The sequence below is a fragment of the Podarcis muralis genome, chromosome 6 (genome assembly GCF_964188315.1).
Source record: "Podarcis muralis chromosome 6, rPodMur119.hap1.1, whole genome shotgun sequence".
Taxonomy (NCBI): domain Eukaryota; kingdom Metazoa; phylum Chordata; class Lepidosauria; order Squamata; family Lacertidae; genus Podarcis; species Podarcis muralis.
In genome coordinates, this window is record NC_135660.1 from 36,092,203 (window position 1) to 36,109,547 (window position 17,345).

Here is a 17,345-nt window from a genome sequence, read left to right on the forward strand (position 1 = left end):
TGTGTCGCACCTTGAACTTACCCTGTATCCTTTTGCACCCTCACTTTCTCTACCCTTGAGTACATAAGGGATAATAAATACACAGTCATTCAATATATTCCTTGCATAACTCTTAACAATGTGTTCTTATCAGCTGATCTGAATTAAGCCATTTGCAATGGGGAAAGCACATCTCTCTCTGTAAACAATGAGTAAGGTAAACAATTCGTTCAATTGCTTAAATGCCAACCGATTGCCCTCATTACAAATTAGAAGTATGATCCAGCTAAATTAAGCACTAAGGCTGCAAGCCTAACTCCACATACTTGTCTAGAAGCCCCACTGAATTCAATAGGGCTCATTTCTGCTTCTCATGAAGCATGGTCAAGATTGTTCTGTAAGACTACAATCCTACTTTGCATATTTTTTGGGGGGAGTAAGCCCTGATCGTCTATGGAAATCCATTCTTAACTCTGTCCTTGAAATCAGTTTGCCTTTGAAAAGTGTCCATTTCCATGTTGTGTCTGCTTTATCTCCCCCCCCCCAAGAGATGTGATTGTGATAGTTTAAAAGGACCTTGTGGTCATATTGAAAGTGTCAAATAGAACCAATACTCTAATAGCAGATGGGGAAGTAGTCATCAGAGTAGAGTTGGCCACACACGATGAGAAATCCTTTAATGTACTGACCCACACAAAACTTAATTTCAAGTTGCTTGTCAGGATTTGGGGCTGGGGGGGGGTATTATTTATATCTCTTAGAAATTCCTTCCCTATTGGCAGTTCTTGATGTTTGGTGATAAGCCAATTGCTAATAAAATAGATTTTTGTTCAGTTCAACTTAATGTGAATTAATTATTGCTTGGTTACTTCTAGCATTTTTATTTTGTATTCTTTTACATTTGTATAGTGGTTTCCCAGAGTCAGCTTGCTTATTGAATGATTGATTGCCCAGTTTTTTCTCAAAAGAGCTCACGGTGGCTGACATGGTTCTCTCCCCCTCCTCATTTAACCCCCCAAACAACCCTTTGAGGTAGGTTACAGCGAGAAACAGTCCTTGGCTCAAGACCACCTAAGTGGGGATTTGAACCCCTGTCTCCCAGGCCCTAGTCTAGTACTCTAACCACAACACCACACTGGCTCTTTAGAAGAGGGGAAGTTGTAGGGACTCCGGTATTACAGATGAAGGGTGGGAGGCAGCACAGGAATAGGTGGATTTTGATTCCCATGTGGGTCAAAATACCATTTTTAAAGGCCCTGGTAGTAGGTGACTTGTGCTAGACATTATCATATTTTGCAGGTGACCATGCTTTAGTCCTGATGTCGACTATGATCAGAACCTTGTTCCTACGTGTCTCACAGATTTGTTCTCAAACTGCCCTGCGGTTGTATAGATTTGGCAAGTGAGCTGGGTTTCTGGGTGTCAAAGTTTTCTGGGGAAACTGTTTCCTATACAGGAGGCTACTATACTGAAGCTCAGGTGTCACTAGATGTTGGCACATCTGCCTTGTTGCCCTATCCAGCCCAGGCTTTATGTTATAGCCTAGTATTTTTGCTTTGCCATACTGCAGCGGGGCCAGTGCTGGGTCTGCGATCTTCATAGGGGCGACGCTGCCACCTTCTTGAAGGCAAATCTTGGCCAGCTGTTCCCGCTTCTGCTGCAGCGCCCTCACTTCCTGCTGCATGCGCTCCCTGCCCATGTGCCCGTCTATCTTCTCCCAAAAGGTCCTGTTGAAATGCACATAGAGTTCCCAGTCCGACTTGTTCCAGCTTTTTATCTTCTCTATGGTGTCTTTGGAAAGGTGGGACTTTGAGCTGTTGTCTCTGCTGTTGAGAGGGAAGGAGACCACATCATCCAGGTCCCAGCACAAGGCCTCCTTCAGCAGCACCATGGATTCGTCAAAGTACTCTGAGATGAGGAGAAGGTCAAATTGGGCCTCAATGGCTCTCAGCATGAGCTGGACATTCTTTGCGGAGAAGTTCCCGTTGTGGTTATAGCCAAAATCGAACGTCATTAGGTTTTTGGCATACTGGCTATCACTGGTTGAGGCACTGTAAAACTTGGAGGTGTCATTGAGAAACTCCTCTAAATTCTTGGCTTTGGCAAAGGCAGAGGACCCTTTGTAGTAGGCGAAGGATGATTCCATGAGATGAATGGGATTCCGGAGGATAGAAAAGTAAAAGCTTGTGTTTGGCATGACTCGAGCAACCTGGGATTGCAAGCAGAGGAAACATTTTAAAAATATTTAAAATAATCCAAATCACGTTTTTCATTGAACTTTTGTCACAGCTCCTTGGTCCCCATATGCCAGGCTGCTTTAATGGTGGTGTATTGTGCAACTTATTATTGATCCTGACACAATAATAGCGCATCAGTGGTGAATTTATTCTGCTTTACCTTGTTCTGTGAAGCTTCCCCAATGCTGCCACATGATTGCTGTTTGGAAGGACTACGGTGCAAGAAAAGCAGTACAAAAAAGTAAACCAGAATAGTTGTGGTATAAAAATGTGTTGGATTTCAGCAGGAGGTTACAGGATAAGCACACTGGAAATGAAGCAGTGCGACCACCCTGACACTTTTGCAGGAACAAACAACAGAAGCCCCAGCCAGCATAGCAAATGGTCAGGGATTATGGGAGTTTTAGTCTTGTGGCATCTGGAGGGCACTGCCTTGTCTACTCCCATACCCCTCAAACCAGTGTCATTTTTCTAGAAAAAGAGGTGTTGGAACTCACCATGAATGCCTTCCTTGTTTTCTTATAAAGGCAATGGTGCCCACCTGAGAGGTGCCAGAACTGAGTTCCGGCGAGTTCCGGCTGGGATGGGGGAGCCCTGCCCTTAACTGTTCTAATAAAATGGGGACATCTTGTTTTTTCATGTGAGAGCATGGCAGCCATTTTGGGTGCCACAATCTCATGCAATCTTGCCCCCCAAAAGGTGCTTTTTCCGGAGATGTGATCTCGTGCGGGAGTGTGGCCCGTGGAGGGTATGTACTCCTGGTATTCAGCATATAATGGCAATACCCATGCCCCGCTGACCTACTGATCCCTACAAGGGAAACAAAGACTATATTTGTCTGATTTAGCCATAACAGAAAACTGACTCCCCGCTACAATGTGAACAAGCTGCACTGAACATCAGGCTTGCATACTTCCCTTTCCCCTCTCTTTTGTACACCAGAAGAGGAAACCAAGGTTGTCTGTTCCCAGTTTTACACTAACCACATTTCCCCTTATGATACCTGAACTCAGAAACTGTCGTTTGATTCCCACAAATTAATTAAACAAACTGTTTTCTCAGATGCTGACTTGTGCTGACTAGCTAGACATTATAGGAACTTGACCTCATTTGTCATGTTTTATTTTGAAATCTTTAAGACAGTATTTTAGTTTCCTGTTAATGATGTTGCTTTGAATGTAAACTTAATATTTGACTTTTTCCTCTAATATGTTTTTCTGGATTGTTTTATTTAATATAGGCTGTAAACCAGTTTGAGATTTTCCCGCTTAAAAATATAAAGTGGTATAGAAATGAAATGAAGAATGAAAATAAAATAATAAACAGTACTGAAAACAGGATTGCATGTGACTATTCCAATAGCATCATGAACACAAATCATCAAGAATGTGCAATAAAAAGCATGTCTGGAGGGGCCCAGAGTTCTTCTTGCTAGCAGTTTAAATGGTAACAACTCCTTGCAAGATTGCTTGTGTTTCCAATTAAAAGTTGAGGGTTGCATTTGAGCGAGCTCAATGTGTTTTACAAGTTGAACCTAATTGTTGGCATCCATCTGTCTCGAGAGACAATGGAGTGTGCCTTCGGGGGTGAAGTCAAAACGCTGTGTTAGCAAGACCAAAGTGCTGGGGCGCAAGCTTGGGCAGTGTGTATGGAGGTCCTGGGCTGCCCAGACAACAAGACCCCCACTCTTGGCCTCCCTGATGTAGTCCAAAAGAAAGCAGAACAATTTGTTTGGCACCAGCTTGGCTGCAGGAGTTTCTGGAAGGAGGAATACATGGTGCCATTCAACCTTCTTAGAGACGCCACTCCAGATTTGTATAGGGTTACTCCTTAGCCTTTTATTCTCCTGAAGATATCTTGCAAGACAGCGGAGATTTAGGACCAGAGTTTTCCTTCTCTTAGATGGGCTACCTTGACAGGCTGACAAGCCCCTTCAGCATGTGCGGAAACTGCCTTCCTGACCCTTTGAACCAACTATTGGTCTTGTCCGCTCAACCCGCCAGAGCCTGTCTTCACATGGAATCCCTAACTCAACAAGGGTTTGAGGCCCATCGACTATCTTTGACTGGTTTAGCTTGCCAGTCAAGGCCATTCCCAGGGTGTTGACAGCTTCTAGGAGCCACAGGTGAGAGCTGAGTGCAAGGTGGGGGACCCAAAGTTGACAAACTACCCGAGAAGGAACACAACTTTTCCCTTACCAGAGGTACTACCCCTCACCTAACACCCCAGAAACTCCAGGTTGAACCTATGCAGTCAGAACTACGGTGTGTGGGTGTGATTTATGCATTTCAAACTCTCCTTGCAGCTGTGAATATCAGGGCTGTCATGATGAGCTTCTGCACTTCAAAATATGCCACTAGATCAGAGGTGTGTGTCATTTTGTTGTTGCTGTTGTGGAACAATTAGGATTTGGAAATCCTTGTCAACCTACTGCAAAGCACCCAGAGATTTTCCATTGCATCTTGATCTAGCTTCAGCTCACCCCTGCTCTAAGGAATTTGCCTCCTATCCTACAGATGCTTGCGTGTTTCACCTTGTTGATCCCCCCTGTAATCAGCATGGGACTCAGTATGATCTTGTTGCCTTATCACCAGTCTTTTCTAACAGAGACTGATGGCTTTTACCACTTTACATTGCAACGATGGCATCCTGCTCAGTGTAGATTAAGGCTGGTCAAAGTTTCATAAATTGAAAGATGCATATTCTGCACCTAAGTGGCCCCACTCCTAGTCCTTCTTCTCACCCACTCATGACTTCCAGCATCCCTCCCTTGCCCCACTGAGCTTCCCTTCCCACTCCTTACAAAATCTATTCTTGTCCACCTCTAGAAAGAACTGGTTTCCTACCCATAATTTTAGAGAAAAAAGGCTGCTCAGCTCTTACCTCTGGTTGAAAGAACCTCATATGATGACACATAATGTGAAACTGGGGGTCTTTTTTGGGAGAAAACCCCTGCACAGCTGCTGCCGTGAAATAATGAGGATAGAACAATTGAGTGGCACCATTGCTTGGCAAGGCAAAAGAAAGGTTGCGAGTATCGCCAAAGCGAAACAAGATGTTCATGACGGTGCTGCTGGCACTCTTGTGCACTTTGAGGAAAACAACGTGGGTCTTGGGCATGCATGTTGAACCTTGAGAGGGGCTGGAAGTGCTCCCTCCCTCCTTTGCTGTTCCAACTTTGGGAAGAATATTGTTTTCTGGTGGAGGTAGTTTCATGGTTGGTGGTTTTGCTGACGCCATCCCAACTGTTCTTCTGTCTCCTACAGCACTGAAGGCCTCTGATTGAGTCTTTGTTGTGTGCTTCGGAAAGGGGCGTCTTTCTGGGTCTTTGACATGTGCTGTTTGATCCTCTGCAAAAATCCTTGTTGTGGGTTCTGCCACCTTGATCAGGGAACTTCCATCCTTTGTTGCAGCCGCAGATGTCTGATCATCAGCAAAGTTCACCACTACTTGGTTTCCTCCGGGATCTTTTGGGGTGCTGTGGTTCCACCAGTTCCTCAGCCTTTTTGCTGTATGCTGAGCCTGCACCCTCTCATCACCCTCCACAAACGGGTTTTGCCAGAATTCTTCTTCGCTGCCGAAGCTGGCAGCCAGCAGTTTGGTTTTGTTGAAGGCTGCGTTCAGTTTTGTGGCTAGCCTCTTATTCTCTGCAGGGTTGGGCCTGGGCTCCCTCTTTTGGGCGGTGCTTTTCTGCAGAAGTTGGGCAGAAGTTGGGCTCCTTTGAACCTGGATGGAATTCTCACTGGCTCTGTTTTCTTCAAGGGAAAGCTGATTCTGTTTGAAATCGCATCTACAATTGCTATGGAAAAAACATCAGATCCTTCAGATGGGGTTGAAAATGACATCTCCTGCCCTCTGTGTCCACTTTCCAAAAACCACTTCCTATTGCTTGCTTTCCCTGGATCCCTTCCACTCCACCCAATTCACATGCATTTCCTTTCTATATGGACCCTAATGTCACTACTGCAGGTAAGTGTTTCATTCTTTAAATCTAAAAATAAAATAGCATGGTTGTTACTGTATGTACACACAGTAACATTATAATTCTCCCCATATAGACAAAACCCTTTGGTCCCATCATCTGCCATACTTCTCTTGCATCACCCACCCCTATTATAAACAAATCTAGACAGCTTCTCCAGCGTTCCTTGACATACAAATGTTTGTGTCCACCGGCTGTGAGCCAAGATACACAGGATGCTGCCCTCCCAATGCAAATAGCAGCCTGGGCGGGGGGGCCTTAAGTCAGCACTATGGCAGCTGGATGGTGAGGTGGGAGAAGGATCAAACTACCTTTTCCCATGGTCCTATCTATACCTGATGTCTCCCCCACCTCCACCACTCATGGCTGCTATTTTGAAAATGATCTGCGAAACTTGGTTGTTTTCTTTTAAAGGAAGCACCCTATGTGCTTTGGGCTTGTGAGTTGCTGGGTGTGAAGGCAAAACAAGATTATGAGCAGGAACAAGGGTCTAAAGGACAACCAGCATTGCCACTGCACGTGAGCCCTGGAACACTGGACTATGCTGCTGATGGCTGCCTTCCCTTCCCATTTGCTACCCACATCTGGGCATGATTTTGAATAATTGCTGGCATTTTCTGCTGAAATTCTATTATTATTATTATTATTATTATTATTATTATTATTATTATTATTATTATTATTTATATGCCACCCTATACCCAAAGGTCTCAGGGCGGTTCACAAAAAGGATCACAATATATAAAATAAAAACAAAATCAATAAGCCAATAATACTGCCCCCCCAAAGAGCCACATTTTAAAAGGGTATAGGATGTTGATCAGGTCAACCAAAGGGCTGGTTAAAAAGGAATGTTTTTGACTGGTGCTTAAAGGTGTATAATGAAGGCGCTAGGCGAACTTCCCTGGGGAGAGCATTCCACAGACAGGGAGCCACAGCAGAGAAGGCCTGTTTTTGTGTTGCCACCCTCCGGACCTCTCGAGGAGGAGGCACACGAAGAAGGGGCTCAGAAGATGATCCCAGGGTCCGGATAGGTTCATATGGAGATGTGGTCCTTGAGGTATTGTGGTCCTGAGCCGTTTAAGGCTTTATAGGTCAGAACTTTGAACTGGGCCCATAAACTAATTGGTAGCCAGTGCAGCTGGACCAGGACTGGTGTAATATGCTCAAACTGTCTTGCTCTGGTGAGCAACCTGGCTGCTAAATTCTGCACCAGCTGAAGTTTCCGAGTCTGTTTGTCTTCAGAGGTAGCCCTATGTATAACCCATTGCAGTAATTCTGTGCAAACTCTTACGTTCAGTAGGGACTTTCCCCACCATACAACTGCAAAATCCATGGGTCCTCTAAATTAAGGCAATGTAATTTATTTACAACAATTCTTTTTTCAGATGTCACCAATGCAATTTTCCCTGAACATTTAAATTTCTTCCTGGATATCAATTTTTGACAAAGGTCCTCCCTCTCTCATACACTACACTAATTTTGTATAATGACAGGTATTTTAATGTCTACATTTATTCTGATAAAAGTTATTGTGGCAAGTGAAAGACAAACCAATTTATTATGGCATAAGCTTTTAAATTTACAACAGGGTTGGGGGAGATTAAACCATTTACTCCTCTGTTGTGTTCCTGACAAAAATGACACCTTTAGACTGAAGTGGCTCTCTTCACTGGAAGGGAGTTATCCAACCGGCACTGATGGTGTCACCAATGAAACTGAGCTGGTAGCCGATTGAAGCAAGCAAGCATCAGTATCTGGGCAGCTCCATGTCTGTGTTCCTGGAAAAATATATATACAGTACAGCATTTGCTGTCCTGTGCAGGGCCCACCGAGCCTACCTGATACACTGGAACCTCTCTGCGACTTGGAATATGAGACAGAGGAGGAAGAGGAGCAAAAGGGCAACCCAGAGTCTTCCCAGCTGGCTGTTACATGAAAGTTTCCATTTCCTGCAGGGAAGGAAAAACACCAGCCTAATAATCTGGGCTTTTGATTTTTTTAAAAAAATGCATTTTATGCAATGGGCACAGGTTTAAGTTAAGATGACAGGACTTAGAGCAAATGTCAAGCAGGCTTAGGTTGGGTTTCTTTTCATGCACTTTCTGTAAGCATAAGGTCACACTCAGAGAAGGGAACCCCTGTTTACACACAGTCAAGGACGATGGATTTTTGTCCTATGATAGCCCCAATTTGCATTAGCAAGAAAGTCCCAGGCCTTTCTAGTCCCCACCCGTACAGTGGTGCCTCGCAAGACGAAATTAATTCGTTCCGCGAGTTTTGTCGCCTTGCGTTTTTTTTTCGTCTTGCGAAGCACGGTGTCGGGAAAGTTTTGGAAAAGCTTCAAAAACCTCAAAAAGCTTTAAAAACCTCAAAAAAGGCTACCACACCGCGTTCTATGAGTTGCTCCTCGAAGTCAAGTCGCAACTGTATTAACGGTGTGAAGAAAAAGGAAACAAACTTGCAAGACGTTTCCGTCTTGCGAAGCAAGCCCATAGGGAAAATCGTCTTGCGAAGCAGCTCAAAAAACAAAAAACCCTTTCGTCTAGCGAGTTTTTTGTCTTGCGAGGCATTCGTCTTGCGAGGTACCACTGTATGTGTTTTGGGTTTTTCTACAGGCAGCAAGTTCCACCCACCAGAAAATTCTGTATTGGATGAAGTGGACTTTAGTCTACAAATGCTTATGTCATGATACATACGCCAGTCTTTAAGGTTGCCTTCAACCACTTAGTGCCTTTCAGATGTTTCAAACTACAACTCCCATCAGCCCCTGCAGCCTTTAATAAGTTGCATAATTTTTCAATTGTATCCAATGCGAGTCCTACTCAGTGGACCCACTGAAGTTAATTTCAATGTGTCTACTCTGAGTAGCAGTTAGCTGAATAAAAAACTTTATTTTTAAGATTATAAATAGATAGATACAGATAGATATATACACGGGGTACAGTACAGCATAGTCCTGAATATTGTGTTGTTCTGCAGTGAAGATAAGGCGTTTGTTGGAGGATGAAGATTTGTAGTTATACAAAAACTGTGTCTCGTGCTTGGGGTGAACTGTTCAGCTGAACACACTTTTTGTGCTTGAATTGCATTTAAGTCGTTTCTTAAATGAAGCTCGTCCTGTACAACAAGGATTGTGTGCATTGGCTGTGAATCATCTGTAACTGAAATATTAGCACCCTGATCTCCTATTTCAATAAGCAGTTTTGTTTGCCTGTTTAAATAAAGGTTAAGTGTGCATATTTCGATTTGCTTTTTGAAACAGAGTTGGGAAAGCATCTGAGAGAATGATAATAGCCTCAAGTTAGGTTTTCTGCCTGAGAAAGAATTGCACCCAGGGCTGGCCCAAGACATGCTGCCTGGGGTAGCAAAACCGTAAAACGAAAACAAAGAAGAGAGCATGAGAGGTTGTGCTTCTGTGTCTTCCCAGGGCTCCTTTGCAGATTGCATGGCTGTGGGATAAGGACATCAGCTCAGTGGCAGAGCACATGATTAAACTAGGAATGGGCAAATATGTAAATTTGTCTCTCATTTTTCCAGGCTTAAATTCAATTCTTCACCTTTATACACCCATTGGCTTATTTTAAGTTGTCATGAAAATGCATAATCATTCAGTGTAAATCTATCCTAATATACACATTTTGGTGTGCATTTTTGTCTCATATTTATATTTTGCAAAGTGTTTTTTGCGCAACATCATGCATTTTTGTATGTTATTTTAACAGCTATATGCATAGCTATTATACACATATTGCCTGGCTGCAAAATTTGGAGAAGTGCAAATTTTGAATCACAGCTGTGGTTTGGTCTGGAAACTGCAAATAATATAGTTTCACCTTTAAACCTGAACTGGATCAAATTTCTCCCTCAGCTCTAATTCCTACTGTATTTTCTATGCTCTGTGCTTTCGCTGGAGGAAGGGCAAGATATAAGCATGGTAAGTAAATAAATAAAAATAAAAATATTTCCTCTCTTTCTCTTTTTCCATTTGAAGTTACTGTTGCCAGCAGGATCCAGCAAAAGCATGCTATGTCTTGTTGAAGCCCCATTGACATTTCCCCAAGACTGGACTCATCCTGTCCTTTCCTAGATCCCATTGCCCTTTCCCATTGAGCTAATAGATGGGTCATGGTTTTTCCTGCTGTGGCCTTCTTCCCACTGGTGTTTCTACTCTCCTTCAGGCATATCCTGAGGGAAAGGCAGTAATGGAAACACTGTGTACCTCATGTTGTGGACTTGGTTTGTATGGAAGCATTTTTCTCACCTTGAGACTCAACCTTTCCCTTTGGAAGCCTCCGGGCTTTTCATGCAGGCCATCCCTCTTCTCTACATAGGACTTTGTGCATGAGGAGAATCTATGGACTCTTTCTGTTTGGCCGGATGTGCATTGTGTGTAAGCACTTGTTGTTGTTGTTTAGTCGTTTAGTCGTGTCCGACTCTTCGTGACCCCATGGACCAGAGCACGCCAGGCACCTCTGTCCTCCACTACTTCCCGCAGTTTGGTCAGACTCATGCTGGTAACCTCGAAAACACTATCCAACCATCTCGTCCTCTGTTGCCCCCTTCTCCTTGTGCCCTCCATCTTTCCCAGCATCAGTGTCTTCTCCAGGGAGTCTTCTCTTCTCATGAGGTGGCCAAAGTACTGGAGCCTCAACTTCACGATCTGTCCTTCCAGTGAGCACTCAGGGCTGATTTCCTTCAGAATGGATGCGTTTGATCTTCTTGCAGTCCATGGGACTCTCAAGAGTCTTCTCCAGCACCATAATTCAAAAGCATCAATTCTTCGGCGATCAGCCTTCTTTATGGTCCAGCTCTCACTTCCTAGTGTAAGCACTAGGTTGGGCCATTTTGCAGTCACCATAAGTGCCTGGTGTGCTTGAGAAATGTGTGTGTCTTGTTGGCGCACAGTGCCATGATTGGTGGTGGGTGGGTGGTAGTGGAGATGCCAGGGATCTGGTGGGAAGATTTTGCCAGTACAGTGGTACATTGGTTGTCAAATGGCTTGGCTCCTGAACGCTGCAAACACAGAAGTGAGTGTTCTAGTTTGCGAACATTTTTCGGAAGCTGGATGTCTGACGCAGCTTCCGCGGCTTCCGATTGAGTGCAGGAACCTCCTGCAGCCAATCGGAAGCCGCACCTTGGTTTTCGAACAGTTCCGGGAGTCGAACGGAATCCTGGAACGGATTAAGTTTGACAACCAAGGTACCACTGCATGGTTAACATAGCTTTTGCTTCTACACCTATTGTTATGCTGCTGACTGTCCTGCGGCTGGGACGTAGCATTCAAGATATGCTATGTCAACTTTAGTTTCCCAGTGTACCAGGACTATATGACTTCATAGTGAACCATCTTTCTCTGCTGCTGTAGCAGCCTTCAGATTTCCAGATGTCCCTTTTAGTGAGCATCCATCATGATTTGGGGTCATTATATTGCTGGGGCAGTTATATGCAATCATGCCATTTGCATCTGCACATGTTGTGGGGGCAGTCATACTGCTTGGTGTACAATAGTTTTCTGCAGAAAAATAAATCTTGCAACTTGTCATATCACCAGTGTTCTGGGGTCTCCCCACTCCTGCTTTTCTTGCGCCATAGTGCCCCTCCTGACAGCAATGATGCCACAGCATTGAAGAAGCATCACAAAACAACTTAAAAAGGGTGATGATGTGCACACTGTCCACTGTAAATCCACTACTAATGCAGTACTCATATCTTGATAAAAGATGTTGTGGGTGACAGCACAAAATGGCTCCCATGGACAGCAAAGAGAGAGAGGGGTGTGTGTGATGGTATTCCTTACCAATGAGTACTGACTCTCTCACCCAAAATTACTGGACATGTATACAGTGGTACCTCAAGTTACAGACGCTTCAGGTTACAGACACTTCAGGTTACAGACTCCGCTAACCCAGAAATAGTACCTCAGTTTAAGAACTTTGCTTCAGGATGAGAACAGAAATCGTGCGGTGTGGCGCAGCAGCAGTGGGAGGCCCCATTATCTTAAGTGGTACCTCAGGTTAAGAACAGTTTCAGGTTAAGAACAGACCCCCAGAACGAATTAAGTTCTTAACCCGAGGTACCATTGTATAGGATTGCGCTATAAATCGCTAACCATTTTGTTAGAGAAGAGGAGAAATAGCTTGCTGAGCAACCACTATCTAGCTCAGGCATAGGCAGACTTGGCCCTCCAGATGTTTTGGGATTGCAACTCCCATCATCCCTGACCACTGGTCCTGTTAGCTAGGGATGATGGGAGTTGTAGTCCCAAAACATCTGGAGGGCTGAGTTTGCCTATGCCTGATCAAGCTCCTAGCTGTGGCCCCTCCCTCTCATAGAAGCCATCAGATGATCTTCTTAAAGAGCAGATGAAGCTTCTTCAACAACAGTTCGATGCTTATTGTTTCAATAATTTTATGTAAACCTGTGAGGTCTATCTGAAAATTGGTGTACAAATACCTTAAACAGAACAGAATAAAAATAATAACTGACAGACAGGCTGAGGGAAGGATAAGTTGCAGAAATCAGGAGGAAAGAACAATAAGATCTCCTACTGTGCCCTGTGAAACTCTTTTTAATGAGAGAACCACTTCTTTTGTAGAAAACACCCTGCTCCAGAGCTTTACAAACTGTGTGTCACAACATGTTAGTGTGTCGACTGCCGTGTGTATGTGTGTCAAATGAATGCTCTCTGCGCTCCTCCCAGGGTTGGAAAGGGGTTAGCTTAACGTCCGGTTTGCTAGTAAAACTGAATCACTGTGTCACCAACATGAAAAGTTTGGAAAGCTCTGCCCTACACCCCATTCTGGTTGTATGTTCTATTTGGTTGGTTGTGTATTCTACTTTTGCTACCACTAGAATCTCAATGGCATGTTTTTAATTTTCAAATCGTATGTGTGCATACACAATATATTTTCATAGTTAACACACACTGAATCGTGTGAATGCATTTTGCTTAAAATGTGAAAGAAATGCTTTGTGGCATCCAGTCAGATCCAGCTCTTTTCTTCTTTGTAAGAATTCCATCAACTAGCTGGAACTAGGTAGTCCACCAGAAACCATAATCTATTTTTTCTGCCCACCTTGCATATTATTAATTAATTATTTTTTAAAACTTCTAAAGGGAAACCTAGAGCGTCTATGGGTCTGATGATAAAAATGAGGTTTTCATCAATGAAACAGAGGGCATAAACCAAAAGGAAGATTCGCTGTGCTTGTAAAAAAATGTATCCAGAGAAATAGCTCTATCAACAACAGCCTATTGGGCCTTATTTGTTCACAGTCTTCCTAGATTTTGTCCCTTTAGTGAGAAATCACTCTAAAATGTTTCCAGTTCAAATCCCCCCCCCATCTTTCTTATAGCTTGGGGCCGAGTTTCTCTCTACCACCAGCATGCAACACAACAGCACTTTGTGTCAGAACCATATGGCTCAAGTTTACTCCTTCTCCATAGCTAGATTGTTTTTTTTCAGCAATAAAATTTAAGATAAAGTCACTTACCTAATCCAGGTTCTTGTAAGTTTGCACATGGTTTGGTTTATGGAGCACAGAAACAGTACCTTCTTCACCGAAATCAACCCAGGTTGCTCTGAGATGGGCAAAAGTATAAAGCAAATATACTTTTCTTTTCTTCTTAGAGACGTGTATATGGATTGTCCCGCCTACTTTGTCTGCAGGTAATATATGCAGAATTGGGGGGTTTTTTTATTACAAGAAGGGCTTGCCTTCTGTTGGCACTAACCAGGAGCTGCCTGGAATTTGCCACATTATTAATGAAGCACTACTAATGGGGAATAATGTCTTTGCTAGTTCCCCTGGGGCACTATTATAGTTAGGAACCAGCAAACATCACATGATGAAATGAATGCGTACTCTCCCAGGTTTCTGCCAAGTTCTCCAACCAGCTCTGCATGTGATAACACAGCGTCATTCTTCATGCATATTTTTGTAAGATCATTAAATTGAAATAGAATGTTCACGTCATCCTAAGAAGTCCACGGATGTGATTTCAATATGCACAATATGCTTATGACCCCCAGTTTTAACTATCTGTGCCAAGTGAAGCTACGCAGATCCTGATGTTTAGAAGCAATTGTGGGTTAAGTGGGGGTCAATAAGTTGAAATTGAACCCTGACAAGATGGCAGTCCTGTGGTTGGGTAGTTCTCAGGTCTGGGCATCAGGCAGATTGCCAGTTCTGAATGAGATTGCCATGGCGTTGCCATTGTCTGGGGTTCCTCTAGACCAGGCATGCCCAAACTCAGCCCTCCAGATGTTTGGGACTACAATTCCCATCATCCCTGACCACTGGTCCTGTTAACTAGGGATGATGGGAGTTGTAGTCCCAAAACATCTGGAGGGCCGAATTTGGGGAAGCCTGCTCAAGACAGTTGTCTAGTTGAGTGTGATGTATGTATGGTTAAATTATATTTTACTTGTGAGCTTGTCTCTTGCAACAAAGAACAGGCTAAAAGTGTTTCAGATAAATAAGTAAAAAAAGCACAGACCCTTATTATCCCACCTGTAGACTGTGTTCCCTAAAGCATCCAACCCCAACCTGGTTACCTCTACATGTCTTGAAGCATAGCTCCTATAAGCCACAACCAACCCAGTTGGGCTGACTAGGGTTGATGGGAGTTGTAGTTCAAATCATACACCAAAGTCACATGGTAGAAGGAGGAATGCCCGACATGTTCTATCAGTGTCAGCCCAATCTTGGGTCATGTTCCATTTCTCTCTTTTTTTAGCCCTTGTTGTGTCTCATAGTGGCTTTGACTGTGACACTCAAGTGGAGGAAGCCAATGTGTGCATGAATCACACCCCTGCTTTCATCACTTTGGTTGTAATACTTGAAGCAGAAGCCCATGTCTGAGCATAAACACATCCCAAGTGATGTAGAAATTCCAGATGTGAGAACAGTTGATGCATTTTACAATGGCAGAAGGGGATGAGACATTCTATGAAAAGCATAGAAAATTGAGCAGACGATTTCCTTGTGCATCTACCACTTTAATACCTGAATTATGCTACTTTAACTATTTTGTGACTGCAGCACAAAAATATCAAGATCAGTAGAGGAACAAGCACAATGAAGTCCAAATTACAGGCTGGAATACCTCCTTGCAACAAGTACAGTGTACATATTTGCAGGGAGGTAAACCATTTCCCATTTTTAAGGGAAGACCAAATATAGCAAACTCTGCCTTTTATGACCGTGGTTATTTCAGAGGCAGCTGGCAAGCACAGCAGAGTCAAATGTTGGCTTACCCAAGGCAGCTCCTCAAATTCTATAGCTTTGGGTGCCAACCCAAAGCTTATTTATCATGATTCTCAGAGAAACAAAGGTGTGTATGAGAAAATTATACAGTCTGCATCATAAAGCTGGCTTGAGAAAAGCAAATACTCTGGAGCTCTAGAAAATAAACTATTCTGAAGAAACCAAGAGAGATTCCATGCTACCCATTAGCAGGTAATTGCCAGACTTTGTTCAGTCCACATGACAGTGGACACTGCTGGGCTGTTGCTGTTTGCAGGTGGGATTCAATCACATAACGGTGGATTCAAGTTGCACAATTCAAGTTGATTTGGAGCTCTTGTACAACAAGTCTCTGCATCAGATTTTTTTTTTTTGCAGTAAGGAAAGTGACTGGGAAATGCCCTGGAAAGTGTGGGATAAAATTAGCTTGATGCAACACCATCTAATCCCCCTGCAATCAAACCAGATTGAATGTTCAATAAATAGGTGACATAGTCTAACCTGCTTTCAAAACATTGTGCAAACAAATCAGGATGAATGGCCAAGAAACAGGTCATCTGGAAAGTGACCACCATAGTCTAAAATCTCATCATGTGGTTCTTCTGTCTTTTCTCTGACTGTAGCAAATCTGACTTTTTCAGAAGAATGAGTAGCACCATCTTCACAGGTGTAGATGCCTTTACCACTAGTCAGTGGCAGACCTCCATTTTTTTGGAGCCCTGCAACTTGAAATGTTATGGAGGCCCATCACAACCAGCAATGAGGTCTGAGTAGCCATTGCTATTTTCATCAGTTGGGTTGTCTACAACCTTTACAACATCTGTGCTGCTGACTCTCAATCAGTTTGAGTTGTGAGATGCAAATTGAGTCTACTAGACCAAAATATTTTAAGAAATGTGAACGAAAGTCACTTCTGGGGCCCCTGCGGAATTAGGGGCCCTGAAGATAAGCTTCATTGGTTTCATAGTAGATCTGCCCCTGCCACTCGTCTTTCCTCCTTTTTAAAGGGTGGGGTTTCAATACGGACAGTGACCTAGCTAGACACTGAAGTGATTCCAAGCCCTACCTGGAGATGCTGGGACTGAACCAGAGACCTTCTGTATGCAAAGCAGATGCTCTACCACTGAGCTATGGTCCTCCCGGAATACTTGCTCAGATATTTACTGAGACCTTTTGTGGTCACCATAGGAGGTATTGGTGTGTGCATGAGTTAGTGACCTAACATGTCTCCCTGCGGGAGACTCTATAGCTGAGCATGCTGACTTGCCTTCTCTGTCTCCATGAACAGCCACCTGGAGATTCTTGCAATTCTTCAACCATTGTGTTTGTCAGCAGGTGCCATTAGTTTTCTCTCCTATGTTTCACTGAACCGCAACATAACAACCCTGCTGACATTTAATTTGAAGTTACAGTGAGCTAGATGTTTGGCACACTGAGCTGGAAGCCATCCTAAATCTTTTGACCTGCTGGGCATTCTTAACCTCCTGCAGACTTTATTAAAAGCGGCACACTTTGAGGAATGGAAGCAACTTAGGCCACTGATGTTGTGATGAGCACGCCTTTAAGGAAAAGCTACCTCTGCACATCCCAGGAAAAGGCCCTAGGCAGGCATGGCAAAACATGCTTTTCTGTTAACTCTAAAGTAAACCATACCAAGTTTGAGACCTGTATTTGCAAAGGATTACAGCTGACCTTGAAAGGCATCGTAATACTGTTAGGAGGTAAAGTATTTTGATGACTCAGGGAGTCGGCCTATTTTGAGATAGACAGTGCCACAGGGGAATATATAGATATAGAAATATTCCCATGCAGCCATTTTAAACCATTTTTGCATGTGTGTAAGGGAACAGGACCAATTACTTGTGATAAATTCAAAATTCTACACACATGCACTC

General features: G+C 43.5%; 1 protein-coding gene across 1 annotated transcript; it reads right to left on the minus strand.

Annotated features, from left to right (window-relative positions):
* Positions 1-928: 928 nt before the first annotated feature.
* Positions 929-14,026, minus strand: LOC114598134 (galactose-3-O-sulfotransferase 2-like). Its single transcript, XM_077929990.1, has 4 exons — positions 13,696-14,026; positions 8,040-8,150; positions 5,100-6,015; positions 929-2,188 (listed from the first exon to the last, which is right to left on the minus strand). The coding sequence occupies exons 1-4, from the start codon at positions 13,722-13,724 to the stop codon at positions 1,349-1,351; spliced, it is 1,896 nt and encodes a 631-aa protein (XP_077786116.1). The 5' UTR covers positions 13,725-14,026; the 3' UTR covers positions 929-1,348.
* Between the last annotated feature and the right edge of the window lie 3,319 nt (positions 14,027-17,345).